The sequence below is a fragment of the Argopecten irradians genome, chromosome 1, assembly GCF_041381155.1.
Source record: "Argopecten irradians isolate NY chromosome 1, Ai_NY, whole genome shotgun sequence".
Taxonomy (NCBI): Eukaryota; Metazoa; Mollusca; class Bivalvia; order Pectinida; family Pectinidae; genus Argopecten; species Argopecten irradians.
In genome coordinates this window covers 18,145,848-18,169,090 of record NC_091134.1, presented here as the reverse complement: position 1 = coordinate 18,169,090, position 23,243 = coordinate 18,145,848, and the positions used below count along the sequence as shown (strand labels likewise).

General features: G+C 34.1%; 1 protein-coding gene across 1 annotated transcript; it reads left to right on the top strand.

Moving 5' to 3' along the window:
* Nucleotides 1-236: 236 nt before the first annotated feature.
* Nucleotides 237-17,576, top strand: LOC138319436 (uncharacterized). The gene is made up of 9 exons (XM_069262598.1): nt 237-397; nt 1,801-1,983; nt 2,405-2,561; nt 10,435-10,520; nt 11,064-11,164; nt 11,383-11,459; nt 11,705-11,791; nt 16,674-16,748; nt 17,263-17,576. Exons 2-9 carry the CDS (start codon nt 1,832-1,834, stop codon nt 17,320-17,322), a joined length of 795 nt encoding a protein of 264 aa, XP_069118699.1. The 5' UTR covers nt 237-397; nt 1,801-1,831; the 3' UTR covers nt 17,323-17,576.
* Nucleotides 17,577-23,243: the final 5,667 nt, after the last annotated feature.

Sequence of the window (23,243 nt, the reverse complement as noted above, 5' to 3'; positions counted from 1 at the left end):
AATAAGTTCCACAGTTGAAGCCTTCAAAAATAATTAATAGTGCAAATGATTAGATATTTATTCAATTTAAATAACAAAACCCTTTAATTAATTTTACATTACTTTAAAAGAATTCGTATATAAACAAATATAAAGTTATTATTAAATGTATACCTACGCACAAATATTGGAGGTGTGTAGCTATCGACCAATCACAACAGTTATAACATCGTGACTTAGGGACCCAATGAAAGTAACTTTCACTTTCATTGAGGCACTAGAAACGAAACAAACGTGTTGCATTAAACGATTGACGTGTATGTAAGCCTTTATGGAGACAATACATAACAATTAGCGATCTCACATTGCTGCAAACAAGACGGAGAGATAATGAGAATCTTTGAAAACTTCAGAAGAGGTATCAGTATCAGTAACATGTAAACTTACATTTTATTTTATGACAGGTGCACATGTACCAGGTAAATGTTGGTAACGTCACAAAAGATATCCATCCACTGATTTCAGATGATATATTCATAAATGATATCCATTATTGATATGTATTATTAATACGTTGTACATGTTTCTGGTCACAGGTGGTGTTTACATTACATTTGATGTAAATAACAGTGATAAAAATATTAGGTCTATCACCACGATATATATATGTTAAATTTCATTGATTGTAAGATCTACTTGTGTAATGTTTTTAAATTTAAGCCTCTTTCACACATTCAAGAATGAGGCGCCAGATCACCATGGAGAGGAAATTTTGATCATCTGGGACCATCTGGCATCCCAGCCTGACTCAAGTTTTGTTACATATCATATCTCTGACTTGACCTTAATCATACTTCATATATATATCATGATGTCCCTAAGACCTGGGCATCTGTTAAAAAAAAAATTATAATGCTTATGGCCATGGCCACTACAGGACCCAAATTAATTGACACTCTTCTTTTCAATTTTTTCACATGATAATTAAGTTTAAGCCTAAGATACTCTTGCCCTGACACCAGACTTAGACATTATGACAGATAGATGTCTGGTGAAGGGCCAGAGCAAACTAGTGCGTCATGACAAAAATATTACCACCACAAGAATCGACACTTAACTGGCCCTTTCATCTTGTACATGTATGTAGCAATCCTTTTTATCACGCATTCACGTTGTCAATACAGGAGTTTCTTTTCCACAACTTTAAATTTCCCTCCTCGCCGTCGCGATATTCTCATATTATGCGAACCACCTCTTATCCAGATGGATTGCTATCTTTGGGTAGATAAATTATTTATTTGTTAAAAAGACTATGGTAATTCAGTGACAACTCTCAGTGGTCAGTCTGAATTGGAGATGACCTGACCTGATATCAAGCAGTGTTGGCAAGTTTGACCTTTTCATGTATTAGTGCGCTCTGGCCCTACACCAGACATCTATCATTCATAATGTCTAAATTTGGTGTCGGGGCTAGAGTATCCTGGGCTAATGACAAGTAGGCCTCTCAAAATTGTGTACATACAAAATGTTTACTAGGCTCCGATTCTGTAAACAAAAGTGCAAACTTAAGTCAAAACTTATGGAACTAAGATGAAAAATTTTGACTTGTATTGTAAGTCAGTTTTTGACTAAGTTTGTGTTGAGAAATCTGGGTCATGAAGTAAGCATGTACATGTATATATATGTATATGTATGATTTCTATGCATATCATTTTCCCGAATTTCTTATTTCAATTTGTGATCAACAGTGACAAATTTAATCTGTTTATTTCGTTCATTATTATGGAAAGTTATTAGAGAAAAAAGGTATCATTTTTCCAGAGTGAGACAATCACTGGGCTGGATGTAAAAGATGTTCAGTAGCGCTCGTCAAACCCCTGAGACTGGAACTAGGAGATTGCTGAAAGGGGGCAGTACCAAGTTCTTAGTTCCTGAAACATCAGATAAACTACAATTCAAGAAGAATGTTCTGATTGGCTATAGTGATGTTTCCGTGGCTGGAAGGTAATTAAAAAGCTGGTGGACCAATAACACTCATAAGATTTTTTCATGTATTACTAACATTTTTTTTTAAAATTTTTTCTTTAGATAATTTCCATTAAGTGTTGAAATGATTTTTAATTAAAGTAATAGAGAAAGCAAAATGCTTGACTGACAGCACATATTTTGCATTAAGAAAGTAAAGGGAAGATAATTTACAGTTTGAAAATTTCTTTTTTTCTCATTACTATTCCTATCTCTTTAAAAGTAAAAAAAAATACTTTAAAAAAAAAACATTTATCCAATTTCACTATGTTTTAAGGTTAGCAAAGTTTCCAAAATGGTAAAGAATAAAATAGAAGGAAATACTGTTAAAGTGTTTGGGTTTCCTAATTAAATGTTTTAAATGAAGGTATCCTGTTTTATAACTTGTGTCTACATGCAGTCGAGCCCTGCTTGGCCTCAATATGAGGGTTGAGTATGAAGATCTGCCTGTTCCCCAGATGAGAGGCTGTACCCCCTTGTGTGTTAGATCGGAAGCCCCTGGGGTGAAGGAACAACATTTCAGGCCTCTACAGGTTCTGCAGTGTAAATATGAGGAGGTAAATATATAATTATCTTATTAATTTGAATAATTAATATTAACAAGAAGATTACTTTTAATAAAATTGTGAATATAAAGTATATGACATGCCTGATCATTATGTACAGTTATGAAAAAAAACTGAAATTTTAATGAAATTGGTTATCACAGTTATTAGAAGCTTTAAGTAATTTGCTAGAATCCTTTTTAGTTATCTTTGTATGTTAGTAAAGAAACTCTGACTAGTATACTTAATACTTACTTAATTTAGATATGTCTTTTCATATAAGTTCCAATTATATTGTCACTTGCAAATTAATTTAGAAGTCTTGTTTTGGACACACCTTTTTAGTGTACACATCATTGACCATGACAAAGTATCTAATTTTGTTGAATCATATTTAGTTTTCATTTATCTGTTAAGAGTAAGTTTTTGACATATATTTTTTCAAATATTATATCTGTATCATTTCAAAGATATTTCCAATGTTATTATCTCCCTTACACCAAAGAAACATTTACAATATTCTAGCAATCAAAACTAGGTTTGCTTTTTGATTATTTTGACCATGCACATCTACATATTACATGTGTTATCATTGAAGTTTTACCTGATGACATTAAGTCAAAGATTACATGATAAAGCAGAGAAAGTGTATGTAAGTCTTATGTTATACATAACATTCTAGGTCAAGTCTGTTAGACCAATACATTTCAGATTATTGGCATCATTAAATGGTATATTGTAATGTATACGAAAGTAGTGCCTGCTTTGTAGAACAGTTAACAGTTGGAATATATATATGTTCAGGGAGTGAAGCTGAAGAGGTAAGATCCAAGTATTCTCTCTGTGGTTGCATGATTATAATTTCTTATCTCTGATTCACATATATCTGAAGATTAATTGATTTGGGTAGATTGTGCATGTAATTTCTTATTCAAAGTATAAAAAAAACCAAATTATGAGTTTTTAAAATCAGTTTTGGTGGAACAATCAGCTGACAGAGCATATAAAAAATTGAAACAATAATAAAATAAAAAAAATTCATTCAAAAAGAAGTGATTCATTGGAAGAAATTTCTATTATGCATGCTTGTAAAAATTGTTCTAAAGCTTTTAATTAAATTATTATAACTAACAATGGCGATATGCATGTTTTTGTCAGTTATTGGTGATGGTATCTGGTATTTCACTATTAGAATTGCTTTGCTGTTAGGATCGATGCATGGCTTATAGAGCTTTAGTTAACTTTCTATACAATAGTAAAATTAATTTTCTGTGTAGTTTCTTAAAGATGCTCCATCACTGACAAATTAATTTTTTTTTTGCTATAAAAAACATGAGCAGACGAATTAGTATTTTTCTTCAGTTACAAAAGTTACTTACTTTACACCATGCATTACCAACATTGAAAAGTTTGAGCTTCTGATTTTATTTTAAGACAAAAATATTGAAAATATTTAATTGCATCTGGAAAAAATTCTGTGCCACTATGTCCTATGGAATGAAGTATTGATTGCACATGCACCAAAAGCAAAATAATTATTTCATATTATTTTTTATGTTAATTAGACATATATACACAATTACACATCAATTATTGTTAAATTGGTGAATATTGTTTATGCCCTGTCTGCGATAGAGCATCTTTAATCAGTGAATATATACATCTCCCCTTCACTATAGTGTTGAATGTATTTAAGAAAACATTATTTTGTGACTTAAAGACAGGAAAAATTCCGTCCTTTTAAACAAAAAAGCATAATTTTGTTTTAAAGTAAAGGGAATAAATAATTGAGTCTGAAGCTTCCCTTTCAAGTTTTAAAATGGATTAAATTTATTACTAGTTGAATCTTGGCCTGGGCTTTTTCGAAACAAACTTACCCAGGTAAGTAAAAACTGACTTAAGTCATAACTTTTAATATAAATGTACATGTATGTTAATACATTAGGAGAAAAACTTTAAGTTTTGACTGAAGTCTGCACTTTTGTTTCGAGAAATTGGGGCCAGGATTATTAATCTATGAATAACTGTCATTTTGAAATGTGCATGGGTCATAGTTATTTTTTTCCTTCAATTTAATTTGTTAACTTTCATATATCAAGTTAAAGTGTACACGGAATGGTTTGGTATATAAGGCTTGATATATGCATCATTGGATAAAATTTAGAATGGCGAAAGTACGAGTTTCATAGCGATTACGGTATTAGAGATAATGCACCTGTTCTCAAGAAGGCACCTGAAGCCCCAAGCCACTGACCCCGATTCAGGACCCTGACCTGTGACGTCACGAGGACAACGGGATCGACTCTACTCGCATAAGATAGAGTGGCGATATTCGGTGTCTGCCATCTAATGTGAACCATCCGTTTGTAAAAATCGATTTTTAAGACACAAATACCTGTGTCCGATACCTATTTAATATTATCCTCAATCACAGACATGAGTTTGGAATATGCATGGAAATAAGGATTTATACCATACATATATTGATGTACATGTACCTGTCGTAGATAAATGAACATCTCTGCGCGATTACTGCATAATTATACACAATAAAATGTACATAATAATTCATGTACGTTGTATATCCGCGGTGTTTGGGACCATATGTACATGAATATTATATCAAGGACGTCTATGTTCTTGATTATGTTACCCAAAACCCAACTCGGGTCGTCTAATGTCTACTGGTCAAATAAATCCTTGAACCCAGTTTACAAAATTCTGACTTTTTCATAAAACCTGCCCATACGACTTAAGGTATAACTCTAAACAGATTTTTTTGCATATGTGCAAATGCATCTACTAATTGTGTTTTGTCTGAAATCGATCGTGTGACTTATTACACATTTAATACCATTGCTTAATTACCAGTAAATATGTTTGTCATTTAATTCTACTGTGAGTTGGTGGATTTAATTCTATAAACCAAGTTTTGAGAACCGTAACACATATTTAGAATTTAGATGGAGTGATATTTTCCGATCTAATTGTTTTTGACGAAATACATTCAGCTTTCAAATACACGTAATACAGTTCATCCGACGACTTGTTGATATTTCGCTCAAATTCATTCATTAGTGTCTTTACTAGAACAATAAATCATGCACGGGTCAGACGAACTGAAGATGTCTATGTCTAATCCAAATATCAGATATCAAGTTTCAAAATCAGAATACTTTCAATGTCGTGCCGCGTTAATCTCTATACCTGTATACTGCAGTAACTTAAATGCGTGATCAATCCTGGCTAATGAGGGGATTACGTAAGAAAGGTGTTTAGTGACTTGTCACGCTTTGTTGATTAGCACACGTCACGTGTCAAAATATCAGTCCACAGGTAAGTTAGCGATAGGCCATGATGTTATTGTTGTATAATGTCATATTTGTAAACACTTATAAATTTTTGGTTTAAAAATAAAAGTAAAATATACCGTTTGTGCGTAACATATAACAAGTGTATCAAGCACTACATGTATATACTTCAGAAACACCCATGTGTACATTTGTACATCATAAATGTTTCTGGCTACATGTACATGTATATGTATTTTCATAACAAAAACTGCAAAATTATTTATAAATGGCATGTCGAGAAAGAACAAATGCAAATATAATGCACAATGTCAGAATTTTGATACTAGATTTCGGATATCCAATTCTTTGTGAATTTTGGTCAATATCGATCATTATTATGATACCAAAAATAATAATCTGTATGATCAATAAATCTACTGTTGAAGATTGTTTAAATAACACATGTCGACATAGCTTAAAAGAGAAGAGAAACATGTTATAGCTATAAATGAATTTTATATTATAGATTAAAACTCTCAAGTTTTGTTTTATTGTTAACCCCCCAATTTATGTCTATGATGGCTCCGTGCATTGAACTATAAAATACATTCAACACATTTTCTTTTGTGTTATGTTGGTTCTTGAATATACAGAAACATATTCAAATGGATAATTATATGACCATCATTTTCCGAATTTGTCTCTTTTAAGATTACTTAGAGAAAATTGAATATTACCGAAGTTTGATAATTTAGTAATTTGTTAAAACAGAGATTAGATATCTAGTAAAAATGTACCGAGCTGTGTATGTATAAAAGTTTACACAAGGTACACAAGGTGATGCCTTTAGACTTATTATAAATATGTATTTTAGCCTTATTTCAGTTGCAATGTTTCCTAATATAATATGATCAAATCGTCATCATAACTGTATATATATTTGTCAAATTATCGTAGCCCCATTTCAGGAATATATATGTCCATCTTTGTGCTATAACCCCACTACCAAACATGTACAGCTCACACTGCCGTTGTCCTCGTGACGTCACTTCCTGTTATTTCCCAAATCAGGGTGAGCGGCCGATACCCTGATAAGCAGTCGATATACAGGTAAAAATCGAGCACTTCGGAGGGCGGTATCTCGGTACTGAAGCGGCCGATTTTTGATGCGGTTTTCAACATTCTTGTCAGGAGATCTGACAGAATAACATATTAAAATATAATTTTCCGTTCCGTGTACACTTTAATTACTCTGTATGTTATGTAGAAGGATTCAAACTCTTTTTTCATAATTTGTAAAATTCTTTGCAATTGCAAAAGATCAACAAAGTTTTAAGCTGTAGTTTCGTTTCAAGCATAACTGGCTTTGACTGACATTTGTTTAACACCACTCAAATGGTATACATGTTTCATTACTGTTATAATCTCACAATGATGTTTTAATGTAGATGCTGAATATGATCTTAGACATTTGATAATTTTGATACCAATTGTGATATACTGTAAAATTTTGAACCATTGTTGTTATAGCAACATGTCTCACACCAAGTACAAACTGTGTGTATTATTATGCATACCATCTCCCTTTTATATCTTTCAGTAATAAATGCTAACCAGTGTTATTCCATCATCATTTTATTATATAATTGAGTTATAATTACCTCCCTTGCAAGTAGATATATGTTATGACATCATTATTTTGTGAGTGAAATGCATATTGTTTTCTATGAAAAGTAACGTTACAATCGAAAACTGATGACGTCACAATTCATACCTAGGTACCAACAAAGGTAGATACATTAATTATTACAGGTACCTCGATTAGATGCAAATACAGAATACATCTATGTAAATTATCTCCCTTTTATCAATATTCTGGGTTGGTCGTTTATTATAAATTTGTATCTATGTGAGGGGTATTATACATTACATAGTCAGCCATTAGCTTTTACATACCTTTAGTGACAGTTTGGTTGTATTTTGATAATAATCAAATTGGTAGATCTAACTTTACTGTAAAAAAAAATGAAAAAAATCCCCAGCAATACAGTGATTACAACCTATATGGGCAGAGGGATCTTTTAACCACTGTTTAGATTTACACCTGCATATTCATAATTGTGATTTAGTCAAGTGTGAGATTGCTTTTCTAAGTCATCTGACCCTGACCCTAATTAAACTTTTCAATATTATATCATACAAGTTCTTCTCAATAACCAAAAGGCCCAGGGTACATACCAGAACAAAACAAAACATCAACACTGTAGTGCTGTTTTTGCAACAGACATATGTATATAATGTATAACAATTAAATGACTTATACTTATATCACAGATATCATTATGTATACACTGATAAACTTTGCAAAGACACAGAAAATACTATTATTACATTATGGGGTAAAATAAAAGCATATAATCACTGGGAATAAACAATAAGTTAATATTGAACACTAGTGTATTACACCGGCAAAAAGTAACAAAATTGACAGAATAAACACTAACAAAATGTATATTGAAATTAATTTCAATCAAAAAGTTGAAATGTGACATGATATGCTGGGATGAAGAGCTACAAAGTTTGTTCAAATGAATGACCTTGACTTTCATTCAAGGTCACTGTAGTCAAAATGGCTAAAATCTGCAAATGACTAAGTAAATAACTCAGAAGCATAGAGACCAAATGTTGGGCCTGTGACATGCTTCCAAGTTTGATTCCTTTTGTATTGATACAAAGTTGTTTTGCCCTACATTTACTGTATAATTTGACTGTGTTATATATTAATTGTGTCAATAGTCAGATGACTGTTTAGGCCAATTGGCCTCTTGTTTTCTTCTATTTTCTCTAGTTTACTTAAACTTCTTGCCATGATATATCATATTATTACACATGGAAGATATAAACAATTTACAATAGCTGCTAACTGTCATTTTGTATTTCGATAATAGCTTCAAAATTCAATATGCATTATTGGGGACCCAGGGCAGTTAAGAGCAATACAAAAAATGTAATGGGCAAGCACCATTATATGAACATATCAAGACAACCAAGATTTCACATGTAGAGTCATTATGCCCTTGTTGTGCATATCAAAATTAAGGTCAGATCAGTCAACAGGCTAGCCAACAGGCAGATATTTTGAATGTTGATATTCAAAGTTGGTTACTGCTTTTACTCAGAAAGTATACTGAAGGGATCTCTCTGAAATTTCATTTGCAGTTTCTTCTTTGTTTCTATAGAATAATTTTTAATTTCATTTTGTGAAAGAAAAGAAGACAACCTGACTGATAGACATCCATCTTTCTCAGAAAGTACTGAAGCTAGTTTAATTAGCGTCCTTAAATTAAACTTAAAGGGTTGTCTCCTTGGTCTGTGAGTTTTGCATATTTATTTTGGAACAGATCGGAGCAGGTTAAGAAGTTTACTTCCTTTTGTCAATACTTCAAATGAAGACGAGAAAAAAGGGTAAAGAAGAGAGATGATCTTTTTTACATTATTTGACATAGATTACTCGTTGATGGGTACCAATATCGCTCTTGAATTTATTGGGGTTTTTTATTTGAGAAAGCAAAACAGCAAACTTAATGAATATTAAGTATGAAGTATGAGTGTCTGTTGACTACGTTAAGCTTTTTATCTGTCCCAAAATGCATTGGGTACAAATAGAGACCGATTTTAGGCAAATCCTACTACAACATTTCAGAAAGATTTCTTCAGCACTACCTGAGAAATAACATTAAGGATTGTTTATAGGTGGACAATGCACGATTTGAAAAGTTAACCATCTGATGGTCCTTCTGCTGATAAAAATAGGGGGATTTCAGTCCTCAAATGTTTTCATACATTCAATTAAATGGACCCAATGGTATTTTTTATGAGTTATCTCGAAAGTTAGATGTTGATTTTCTACATTAACTTTAGTGTTAAAGATGCTCCACCGCCGACAATCGGTATTTTTTCACTATCAAAAACAGGAGCAGACGATCTAGTATTTTTCTTCAGTTACAAAAGTTACTTATTTTACACCATTATCACCATTGAAAAGTTTGAGCTTCTAATTTTTCTTCAAGTTGAAAATATAAAAAATAATTAATTGCATCCCGAAAAAAATCCATGGCACTATATCCTATATGGAATGAAGTACTGATTGCACATGCATCAAAGGCAAAATAAATCATCTTATATTATTTTTTATGTTAATTAGACATATATATACAAGATTAAACACCAATTATTGTTCTAATGATGAATGTCATTTATGTTCTGCCGGCGATGGAGCATCTTTAAACGAATCCAAATAAATTAAAACTAGGACAAAAATTTGGTCAGGGTAATTTTTGCATTTAGAAGAAACACATGATCAATGATTGAAGAAATATCATCAGCTTTTTGTATTAAATAAACAATATAATGAGATTTTGAAGAATTGCGTTAATTTCTTAATTTCATACATTTGTATTTTACTGACTTATTTGTTTCCATCAGAACACATAGACATATGAGTTAAATATTCTACTAGATTCTAGTATTTTCAAAATTGAATTGTCATACATTTTACAGATTCCTGTATGAATTTAGGCTATTTCTTGCAGTATTCATGTGTGGTGGTGAATACTATTGTACCAGCTGATAAATGTCAACATGTAGCCAACAAAATAATGGACCTCTGTATAGAAAGGTGAGCTTTACCATTGTTTTTTCTCTCCATTCTCTAAATTTTACCATCACATTAATTTTCAACACTCAAGTTAAAAATACACAAGCACCTGTTGGTAAGTGCCACATTTGTTTATTACCATAGCTTTCTGAATCAATTGAAGATATCTAATCAAAGAATAACTAGTGATTGATTTGCTGATGCAATACTTGTATACCTTGAGAGCAGGCAGTGCTTTTATTTGGTTGGGAAAACTTAATAATGATATCTCTATACATGCATCCATACATATATACCTTGAGAGCCTTCCATACCTTCCATTGTGCTTAGACGAGGTAATATGTTTTCTACGGGCAGTGATCAGTTGTATGTTTTTATGGGCATCAGTGTATGTATTATCAATGCTTTAATCATTATGAAATGTAACAAATAGAAATGGCGCCCTGTTAGACCCCATTCTTAGTATTTAATTCGAAAGATTGTACAGCAGGGTGCTGTTTTGGACCCGTCTAAATTATAATACTCTTTCAAACATTTTGCTCTTTTATGATTTTTGCTCCTCAGTGGCGTGGAAAAGGTGATTCTATTGACAACGTTGAAGTTAGACAAGATACCAGACTACCAACTTAAACCTTTGTACGAGAGTACCTTCAACACGAAACCATGTAGGTTATACATCAATTGAATTATTTGAATCGATCTCCTTTACCTTTCTATGATAATATCAATATTAAGAAGAACAATGTACAAGGTATTCATAATTGTAAGCAGATGATTGCTGCAGAACTAACCAAAGTTATACTTAATAATTGTATTACTGTTTAATGTCTGTGACTGCAAAAGTGACACTTCATTTTAAACGCATGTTCTACAATATACACAGTGACGTCCAAACCAGCCCTTCCACCAGACACCAAGATATGTGATCCTCTGCTCAGCACACTCATCCAGATGATGCAGGTATTGATGCTTATTTGAATGGACAAATATTAAATAATCATTAAATATCCATGTTGTTAAGCCTCAGCTTTAAATTGGCTAATAACTGATGACATTTCCGAAGCACTTGTTAATTATATTTTTCATTATTGAATTGAAAGGATCGAATCAACATTTCCAGGACATTAAATGTTTCATTGATAAAATGTGAAGTATCATAAGTATGTTAAATAATACTTCAAGACTGGTTTCATTTCCTGTTGCAGATCGAGACTATCCCATGTAGCTGTCTTATTGTACCAGGACATAGAGCCGCTGCAGGGAAAGCAAATATATATGACGAATCTCAACAGGTGAATCATCCTTGGATAATAAAATTTGAAAATTCTAAGATAATTTGCTGAAATTACGTACTTTTTAGAAAAGCCTTTACTTTATTCAGAAACTGTGATCAGTGTTAACAGAAACACGTCAACGAATCGTGTTCAGATGTAGTTTGGTCGCCTGCAACGCAAGGTCGTCGGCGTCCGTGAAAAGGTTTCCGTGTGATAACTTTCGTAGATCTGTGGACCAATTACAACCAAATTTGGTATATTGCTTTATATCAATGAGATCTCGAAGAGAGCGATAATGGTCAAGCTCCGTCAATATTTGCAAGAGTTACGGGACTATAAAATCGTAAAAATGATAAATCCATTGTTTCCGTTCGATTCATGCGTAACTTTAGTATTTGTCGTCCGATTTCAACAAAATTTGGTATATTGCTTAATATCAATGAGTTCTGGGAAGAGTTCGATAATGGTTAAACTCCGTCAATATTTGCTAGAGTTACGGGACTTTAAAATCGTCAAAGTTGGTATATTGCTTTATATCAATGAGATCTCAGAGGAAGTCGAAAATGATCAAAATCCAGCAATATTTGCAAGCGTTACGGGACTTTAAAATCGTCAAAACTGATAAATCAATGGTTTCCGTTCGATAACTTAAATTATATTTATTGTCCGATTTTAACTTAATTTTGTATATTGTTTTATATCAATGAGATCAAGGATGGGTTTGATACTGGTCAAAATCCGTCCATATTCGCAAGAGTTACGAGACTCTAAAATCGTCTAAAAAGATAATTTCTTAGTTTCCGCTTAATGTGCTGGCGACACATACACTTCCGTGGAATTCTTTTTACTGGTTACAATATCAATATATTATGAGAAAACAAAAAAAATCATAAGCTAAATTCATAAGCTAGATCCTTTTTAGAATGCTGGAGAGCCAATCATAATTGCCTCAAAATGTCAAATAATAATAATCTCAAAATAAGTTAGGAAAAGCCCGATATATTGTAGTCTTTGTGCAATATATCGACTTAATATATACATGTACATCAATTTCTGTCACATCATCACTACTTGCAACAACGGATACGGTTCCAGTGACAGCAGCAACTGCGCAAGCATAATAGCTAGACACGTGGCTCAGTACCTGGTTTGGCAGTCAAGCGTAGGCATTGCGGCAAGGTGTAATGGGTACATACATTGATTAACTATAACGTAGGCGGAGTTTACGGTATTTCATCTCCTGTAACCAAGTCAGAAAAGAAGCAGGCCCGAGGATACAGAATAAGACGTCTAGACTACTTTCTCGCTTGACAAGTTTATAACTGTTTTCCTTCTTTAATAACGTTACTGTAGTGTTTGCCGATATTCAAATATTAGATACATGTATATTAAAAATTTGCGAGCTCCAACAGATACAATACCATTAAAATAATGTGTAGTATTTGCACTCCTGTTTATATATATATGACTAGCTGAATACATTGCACTTCAATCTGCTTTTAATGCAAAGCTGAACATGTTGTACCATTGCGGAAAATAATCTGCACTTTTCTGCTACTGTGATATGAATCTCTTGTCAAAAATCATTCTGATCAACCACGACTTCAACGCACATACATATCTGTATGTTGGTAGGGAATGTGATTCTAGCTGTAATCCTTTTTATCAAAAGCACAGATAAAATATTTATTAATAAGCATAATTAATTAGCTAACATAATTAAGTTATTGGTATTATAATGCATCGCACAATATCCATATAACGTATACAGCACATACATACACATACTCGCACATGCATATTTTGATCTTCGAATATAAAGAATGTCATAAGTCATCTTTACGCATGTACACATGTAAATGTTCGAAATAACAAGAAGAGAGAGGGAAAAAAAGAAAAAAAAATGAGAGAGAAAGGAAGAGAAATGAGAGATAAAGTGGCATTAGGCTCGGTAAACACTGGGCGGTATTGATAGATAACCTGTATGATTATGGCGTCAGTGGGGTGGAAACCGCTTGTAAATTGAAAATTCCAGGCGGTATTGAGCAGGAGGCGTCATGTAGCCAAAATTCCTGCTCAGTGCTGCCTACTCATTGGAGCGTCATTTTTCATGTGATGGGCGTCATGTTCAAGGAAAAGGCGTCATTTCCTGGAAGGAGGCATCATTTTTAATGTGAAGCGGGCGTCATATTTCAGAAGAAGACGTCATATTCAAGATGAAGGCGGAATTTTCTTGTATGAGGCGGCATTTGTATGTGATGGGCGTCATATTCAAGGAATAGGCGGAATTTTCTAGGAGGAGACAGCATTTTTTTTTATATGAAAGAAGGGACAGAGGCGTCATATTTCTTTGGAGTTTTTCTAAACTTGTTGAGAGGGCATTTAACTTCTCAGTGAGCTTCTAAAATATGAAGTATTTTTGAACCTGGACTTGGATGACTGATCAAGTCACTGATTTTCTACTTTAAGTGACTGGTATCATTTTAGACAGATTAATCATTTCAAACTCACCAAAACCTTTCTTCAACAAGTTTTTCATGCAACAGACACAATAATAAAATGTTAATGGCGAAATTAGTAAACATATCCCTTGAGAATTGCAAGGTATAAAGTGTAATGTAAAAGAAGCAACATAATGATATTGCATAAACCTCAATTTTACTTGACATTGTGGAATATCAAGATTATGTATGAATTTACATATAATACTGGGGTTGACTAACAATATCTAACCTAAAGTTCAAGTTTGTTGGGAAACTTACAGATATATACATTATGTCTTTCCCTCTATTTGATCCAACCAGAGAAATAAACATAATATGCAATCAGAGATTTAGATAATCTAATTCTCTGTAAACTCTTAATTCCATAAAGTGTTATACATGTACAGTATATAGCTATGCCCAGCATGTGGAAATGTCTACAGGTCAAGACTAAGGAGTGCTATGCACAGTACATTTATCATGAGTCAGCACAGTCCAGTCTCAGCAACCCAGGGGTCAACATGCCCTTAGCTAGGGGAACCAATGGGTTTTAGGGATTAAATCTATGGTTTATTGGTTATAGGGCCGGATATGTTTTTCCCTAGTGTAACACTATCTAATGCACCACATTTAAATGATACTGATTGTCAAATATCAGCAAAGAATGATGCATAAATTAAAACTATTTCTAAAAACATTGGCCTGGTTTCCCTGTCGGGCACCCCACGCCCACTCCCTTCCCTGACCCATGCCACTGAACTGTTAGAAATCTCACAAAGAGTTGGTTTTACAAACTGGTAACTGCTACACACCTTTACTTGGATTATATATCTGTATTATTTTTCTACCAAATCTGTGAAGTGCTGGATATATACAGGAATATATTACCCATATAATGACAAAAATGTTTGTCTGTATTTTCTTGGAAGAAGATGCTAGCTAATATTTCTGTGGGGGGGCAAGAAGCAAGAAGCTAAAGCTTGTTGGGAAATTTGAAAAGGGAGATCAAGCCAGTTGAAATCCCATGGAAAAAACAGGAAATAAGGGAAAATATACCATATGACATTATTGTGCTTGTTTTTGGTAAGTAAAATGTTAATTTTTATTTGTTTTCCAAATATATTTTAACAGTCCTAAAGAAAACGTTTAGAAAGAAAATTTAAACCAATTGGTCAAAGTTACGAAAATACAATGTATGTTCACATGTATAATCAGATACATCCCACTGTTGAACTACTCAAGGAATTTGTTCATTATACTGAAGAAACCCACTAAAAAAAAATACAGAAAATGGTGCCTTGAATCTTTCAGAATCTCTAAATAATGCCTGGATTTCTAAAATGATTGACACCTGGAATGACGTCAGCAGTCCCACAATGACGCCCGGAATAAAACAAAAAATGACGCCTGGAATGGAGGAAAATGACGCCTCAGTCACAAAATGACGCCTGGAATTTAACGAAAAATGACGCCTGGAATGGAGGAAAATGACGCCTCAGTTGCAAAATGACGCCCGGAATTTAACGAAAAAATTACGCCTGGAATTGACAAAATGACGCCTCAGCTGAAAATGACGCCCGGAATCTAACGAAAAATGACGCCTGGAATGGAGAAAAAATGACGCCTCATTCTTACAATGACGCCTGGAATCTAACGAAAAATGACGCCTGGAATGACAATATGACTTCTCAATGACGCCGGGTTTCCGTGTCATATCCGCCTCATAGTATAGAAATAGTATAAGGGAGGCGTAAAATTAGTCCACCTGGAATTCAGTAAAAACTGACGTCTCGTTGACGCCAGATTTTACAGGTGGAACTTTTCATACAGGATATGTACTTGATACTTAGTTAAAGGCAATGCATAAACAGATACATAGAAAAATATATATGAAAAACAAAAATCACGAGTTTATGTATATGCCCTTGTAAATACATGTGTAGTAAATGCAGACACGTGCATGTTATTATGTATTAATTTGTGTCTAATATGTATATATATTACGTACAAAAATATACAGGAAATCAATTATCATACAATTCAGTAAGTTTTTCCAATTTCCCCGATGCACAGCTAGCTTTGAATAGCAGAGTCATGACCTTAATACATATTCGTTTGCATAAAAAGAAATTCGTAGTAGCGTAAGCCCGCCTATACCCGACCGACAGACTGATATGCAGGTCCCGCTGTGGGCGAGTGACATTCCCATACACATGGGCTAACATCATTAACACAGCTAATTGACCAGCATGATACCTATAAGTCTACGACTAGCGTCAACGGTATTTTGTCCATCGCTGCATCAACACACCAATAAACACATAACAATGAATTATGCATTCCTGAAAATGTATCGAGAAATACCGTAGCATCTGATCATAAAATGTTCATGGAAAAATTCTGATATGTTATTGCAGGCAATATTGGCTTTCCACAAAGTATTGAAGAAATGGTCACGGCTAGACTTCAGTGAAGATTTAAGCTTATCTTTGGTAAGTTTATTAAATAAAATATGATAACATGAAATCGACAAGCAGTCAGACAAAATTAAAAGCTGTTGAACAATGACGAATATATCACCTTTAAAAGGATTAATTAGTCGACTGATATGAGTTATCACGTCACTTCCACAAATGGTTGAATTAAATGATGGGTATCGATAGTTTAAATTTTTTGTTTTCGATATTTTAAGTGAAGACATAAATATGTCAATTTTATTTGCAATTTCTCGCATTAATGTTTATTCAGTTTGTAATGTAAAGAAAGTCGTCAAAACAAGACACTGTCAATGCAATGTCATGAAAGAATTAACTCGTTGTAAACAACGGCTTTGTCGACTAGTGCCTCTACATATATGTCGACACCCTCATAATAAGACAATGTTGTTACTAAATAGCTAAGCATACAGGATGTGTCTGTAAATTATGTACCATGCATTATGTCACTCTGATACTAGCCTTGGGTTTTCGGGTAGATTTATTTGAACTGATTATTGTCCTGTTTCAGATATACGACAGTTTAGAAGTAGAGGATCTGTCAGCAATGTCATCCCTCATGTACGGGTGATAGTAAACTTGCTCCAACTGGCCAGATCTCACGTGATGTTTTATTAATTTATCATTAAAACATACCTTCGCTATTCAACGATTTATGTGCAATCAATCAAAATCAGTTTTGTCGTTAGATCAAAATATCAATTTTATATAACATTGTGTGACATTTTTATGTATCAAACTGTAGAAAACAAATTAAAAAGTATGAAATGTTATTTTTACTTATGCAACTCTTTATACCAGTAAATGGAGTAGTGAACCCAATTACTTCCGGTGTTTGGATTCTTTATTTTCCTCAATAACCCGGCGTTTGATTTCTTTATCTTCCTCTATAACCCGGCGTTTGATTTCTTTCTTCAGATATTTCATTTAGTTTAATTATAAATATTGCAGTGTTTCAGATCTGACAAAGAATTGCACACAGTGTAGCTGTAGGTAGCAAAGGATAATATTAATTGACAAACGAGGACTTAAATAACGAGGCGAAAGCTGATATCAAAAGAAACAAGCAAATTAATGGAATTTATATCCCCCGCTTTCGTAATTCAAAGACCCAAATAGGGTCTAATGAAAGCGCCGATCGAACTTGGCTAAGGTACTGTGACATTTAACCATGTTACTATGTTTCGAGAAAATACAGTGATATTTGCGAGAGTTATTAAACGAAAATGCCGTTCTTCGTTTATTAAAGAGCAACAACTCCTCCAAATAGGGTCCGATGAAAGTGCCTAGCGAACTCAGCTGAGCCCTTGGCACAATTAACTTTGTAAGTTACAAAAAAATCGCTTAGATTTGTGGCAGTTACTGAAAGGAAAGCGAGCATTACAGACAGACAGGCCCAAATTAATTACCCCCGCTTTCACCGAAACGGGGTTATTTATTTGGGTGTCCGTCCGAGAGTTGCTAGCTTCTATGTGAAGTCATTCATAGATACGGATCATTAGCATTGAAGTAAATGGATTACCTGGTAGACGTTTGCAATTTTCATTTCAGACAACTTCAGATGTAGCTTTGAGAGAACAAACAGAATAACCGCCTTACTCAAACATACAAGATGGCAAGTAAATTGTCGTTATGTATGTATTTATTAAATATGTATGATCAAGTTATCCATCCAAGAAATCACGAAACATGAATGGTTCTTAAAACCCAACAACTGAAACGACCATGAATAATTTTCCCACGTGCATATAAACTGTAGTGAAACTTCTCTCTGCATGGGATTTTCAGGCAAACGAATAATAAAGAAATACATAGATATTATATAGATATATATATAAAACTATTTATTTTACATCGATTGCGAAACAAGTTGTCCATTCATAATCTGGTAGCCATAATATAAGTCCTTCGTTTTTGTAAAACCGGTACAATATTGGCTCTGATTGTACACAAATGATATAACCTTTCATAAGGAAATTATTATAATTATACCCATATGGACTCAACGTGCTTGACTGTCCGTTGAAGAAATTTTTCCGCACAGACCAAAAGGGTTCAAAATGGCTAAAATTTCAAAAATCTTCTGAATTCACATATTTGATCGAACCAGATACTCTTCATATATCGAAATGTTGTAAGACTCTTTGCAAAAATTGTGAATTTCACAACCCTGGGATCTGAGAATCAAAAAAATTTCATAGAGTTAAAAGTAAAAATAAAATTTATAGAATAATTGTTTTATTTTGTACCCCAACTCAGATGACCGGCAAGGCCCATGGGCCTCTTTTTAGTTATTAATTGTAATTTAAGATATCTTTTCGCAAATTTTGCAAGATCATGAATAACAGTTATGTTAAAATTGAATAAACAAATACATCACCCTACCATCTTATAAAGAAATTATTTGTATTGGAATTTCTATTAGTTTGCCTGTTTGATTATTTTAACGTCCTATTAACATCCATGGTCATGTAAGGACAGCCTCCGATGTATGTAGTGTGTGTGAAATGCGAGGTACGTGTTTTGGGAGACTGCGGTTCATGTTGTGTCCTCTTGTATAGTGGAACTGTTGCCCTTTTCATAGTGCTATATCAAGGAAGCTTGCCGCTGAAGACACCAAGCAATACATCCCACCTTGGCACATTATACTGACAAAGGGCAAACCGGTCGTCCTATTTCTATCGGTAAATGCTGAAGGTCAGTTTCTCTAAATGTAGGGATACGATTATGAGTCATAGTAAATTTGAACTTAATAGTGACCGCAGAATCAAACCAAAAATATATTTCTGGAAATCCTCTTTTGGGTACAAGATTTTATAGCGAGGTGAATATTTCGGAGCCTGCTGGTTGGGTATACAGGGCGCATTAGTTTCAAATGTTTAATGTGTGGGTTGGAAAAATCAAGACATATAGATTTAAAATATTTAAAGAAATTTTTAAATTCTGGCAAGTCCGTGGTTGACATGGAGAGGAAATCAATATTGGGATTTTATGAATAATTTGCTCAGTTTTTGGTGCGGAATTCAACACAAGATGGCACCCCAACATAAAAGTTTAGCAAGATGGTAGATGTTTAAAAATCGTTTTGTTCACAGTTATGTGAGATGACTATTTTAAAAATTAGTGAATTGTGACCAGACATGAAAACCCCATTTGACCTAGACAGTGACATAACATTAACATTGTCGTCTATGGAAAATCAGTTGGATATGTGATCTCTATATTTCTCAGCTCACCTTTAGCGTGCATGAGGTAGAGAGCGTTGTATCTTTCAAAAATATTGAAAATCATTACTAATTGATAGTTTTGTGTAATTCTGTAATAATGATGTATTGTTTGTTAGAATAAATTAACATCCTATTAACAGCCAGGGTTATGTAACGACGGTATCCTATGTATGTTGCGTATGGTGTGTATAACGTCTGTAATGCTTGTTTTGGGAGAATACGGTAAACTTGTGTAATGTCCTATATTGTTTTGTTGAAATGTTGCCCCTTTTATAGTGTTATATCACTGAAGCATGCCACGGAAGACACCAATCAATACACTCCAACCGATTACATACTAGATGTCCCACTCCCTTAATGTTAATCGCTAGACATGAACAGAAACTAACACTTTTATAGACTTTGGTATGTATCGACAAGATGACAAAACCCAGCGCCTACCTCAGAGGTGTCATAGGAGATGTTAAGAAGAATAAAGTCAGTTAAAGAGAAGAAAAAATGTAAGATGCTAAATTTAGTCGTACGATCATGCAATAGGGACATTAGGTACAGTTCTAATGCCCCATCTGCTGGGTAGATATAGAATACGCATGGATGACTTGTTTATCTATCCAATCACTGAAAACACGTCAAGCCGCTTGACACATTGGCGACTAGTAAAGACTGTAATAATGATTTATTCATTCGATAGGAATCTGGAAGATGGATGGGCGGTCAATCATGAAATTTCACTCCATAGGATTCAAGTTTTGTTAGCAGGAGCTTGTGGAAAACCTTATCAAAGGCTTTGCTAAAGTCCATATAGATAATACCCAGGTTATTCCTATTGTCCAAGAGCCTTGACCAGTAATCTAATGTTTCCAAATATTGGATGACACAATCTTTACTTGTATGACACAATATTTACTTGGTCAATATCCATGTTGTTCTTTTAAAAGAAATTTGTTTGTTTCCAAGAGATTCAGAAAGGTTGTCCCTAAATTTGCACTCTATACTTTGCATGTGACTGGATCGTTTTGCAAGGCTTTTTATGCTCAGCTTGTTTGGAGTCTGTTTGGGTCGTGGTTTGGCCTGTTGTTACTGGGATCGTGGTTTGGCCTTTTTGAAAATTGTTGTTACTTGGGCATGTTTCCACTTCTCATGTAGTTTGCTTTGGCTCATGCATTTGTTGAAGATAGTGGATAGTGGTTCCTTTAGTTAATGGGCTGTTTCTTCAATGAGGTTTGACTGTAAGTTGTCTGGACCTGCAGCGTTACTTGGTTTCAGTCGTTTTATTACCTTTCCTACAATGTCGCTGTTAATCTCAACTGCGTCCACAGCTTCAGTAAATCATGTAATACGGATTTCTGGGGGTGCAACATTTATATCATTAACAAAAACACTCCAGAAAAATGTGACCGTGGCATTGCTGCGTCTTTATTGATATCCGCCAGTTCTCCGTCAGGTTTCTTTGATCTGTTGAATGGATGATTAAGTTTTAGTTTTGGATCTTATAGATTACCAGAACATCCTGGGATTGATTGTAATGTTTTCAGTGATTACTTTTTCAGAGGTGTATTCAAAGTATTCAACTTGAGGATTTGTTTGTTTGTTTGTTTGATTTATTAACGTCCTATTAACAGCTATGGTCATGTAAGGACGGCCTCCCATGTATGCGGTGTGTTGCGTGTATGTTGTGTGAGGTGAGTGTACTGGGAGACTGCGGTATGTTCGTGTTGTGTCTTCTTGTATAGTGGAACTGTTGCCCTTTTTATAGTGCTATATCACTGAAGCATGCCGCCGAAGACACCAAGCAACACACCCCACCCGGTCACATTATACTGACAACGGGCGAACCAGTCGTCCCACTCCCTGTATGCTGAACGCTAAGCAGGAGCAGAAACTACCACTTTTATAGACTTTGGTGTGTCTCGGCCAGGGGACAGAACCCAGAGCCTTCTTCACAGGGGCGAACGCTCAACTCAAGGCCAAAAGTGAGGCGGTGCCAAGGGAGGCATTAGGAAAGATAAAGTCAGTTAGGAAGAAGAGAAAAGATAAGATCCTAAATTTAGTCGCCTTTTACGATCATGCAATAGAGGCAGCAGGTAAAATTCTAACGCCCTACCTGCAGGGCCATCAACTTGAGGAACGAATTCTTTGGATTATTATCAAACTTCACACAATAGTAGCAAAAGAAGATACAGCTTGGGAATGAATTTGCGGTCAAAAAATGTCACAATTACTAAAGATAAACTGTTTCACAAATTTCGGTTTCCGGAAAATAAATAAAGAACAGATCAACATAATTTATTCAACTTTCAAACAATGATAGCATAACTAAGCAACAAAAATAATTTGCCATATAATATAAAATGTGTTGGACGTCAGAGCTTGCGTGTTGCTTGCAACACTTACCGAGAGCTTTGTTATCAGAATTTACAGATCTTCCGATCGAGTTATTGTAAAGTATGATGTAAATAAACTATCAGGAAACATAGTTCTGTAAATCCAGTCGCCCCACTCCCTTAATTTTGAGTGCTAGGTAGGTGTAGAGGAAGCATTTTGAACGCAATCCAGCGCATTTATCCATCAGAGGCGAACGCTCAACAAGAGACCAAACTTCAGGCGGGGTCCAGGGCGACATTTGAAGTAAAAACGGCTAGAAAGTCGTGAAAAATAGGTTTAAGTAAAATCCGGGTGGAGTCAAAGCAGATGTAAAGATGAATAAAGTCAGTTACGAAGAAATAAAAAGTTATGACCCTGTATCTGTTGGAACAGTTACAACTCTAACACCCTACCTGCGGGACAGAACATATGTGTTTACCTGATGAGAATTCAATCATGCATATCTCAGTGATAATTAGAGAACTCATAAAAATCTCGGCAGAAATCGATATTTGACATGTGTTAAAGCCGGTTTCTTGACACAGATTTCAATCCAGACTTCGTACGATCAACAGACAAGATAGATTCTACAGGATGACAAAGGTAAGACAGAGTAGAAACTAGTTTTCTTGTCTGACTTTCTAAAAGACAGATTTGGTAATTTTATTTTCTATATTATTTTTTGTTGTTGCTGAAATTTACATACACAATCTGTTTTCTTTGATATTTTTTGTATTACTTTATTTTGTTAATGTTCTATCTATGTAGAGGGTGAACGCGGATGGCAAGTTTAAGTTTGGAAGGATCGAAATATGTTCTTGTTGACGACTCATCAAACGGGATCTCATACTTTAGCTTTAAACGTTGTGTGTCGACAGGATAAACAGAACGAACAAACATA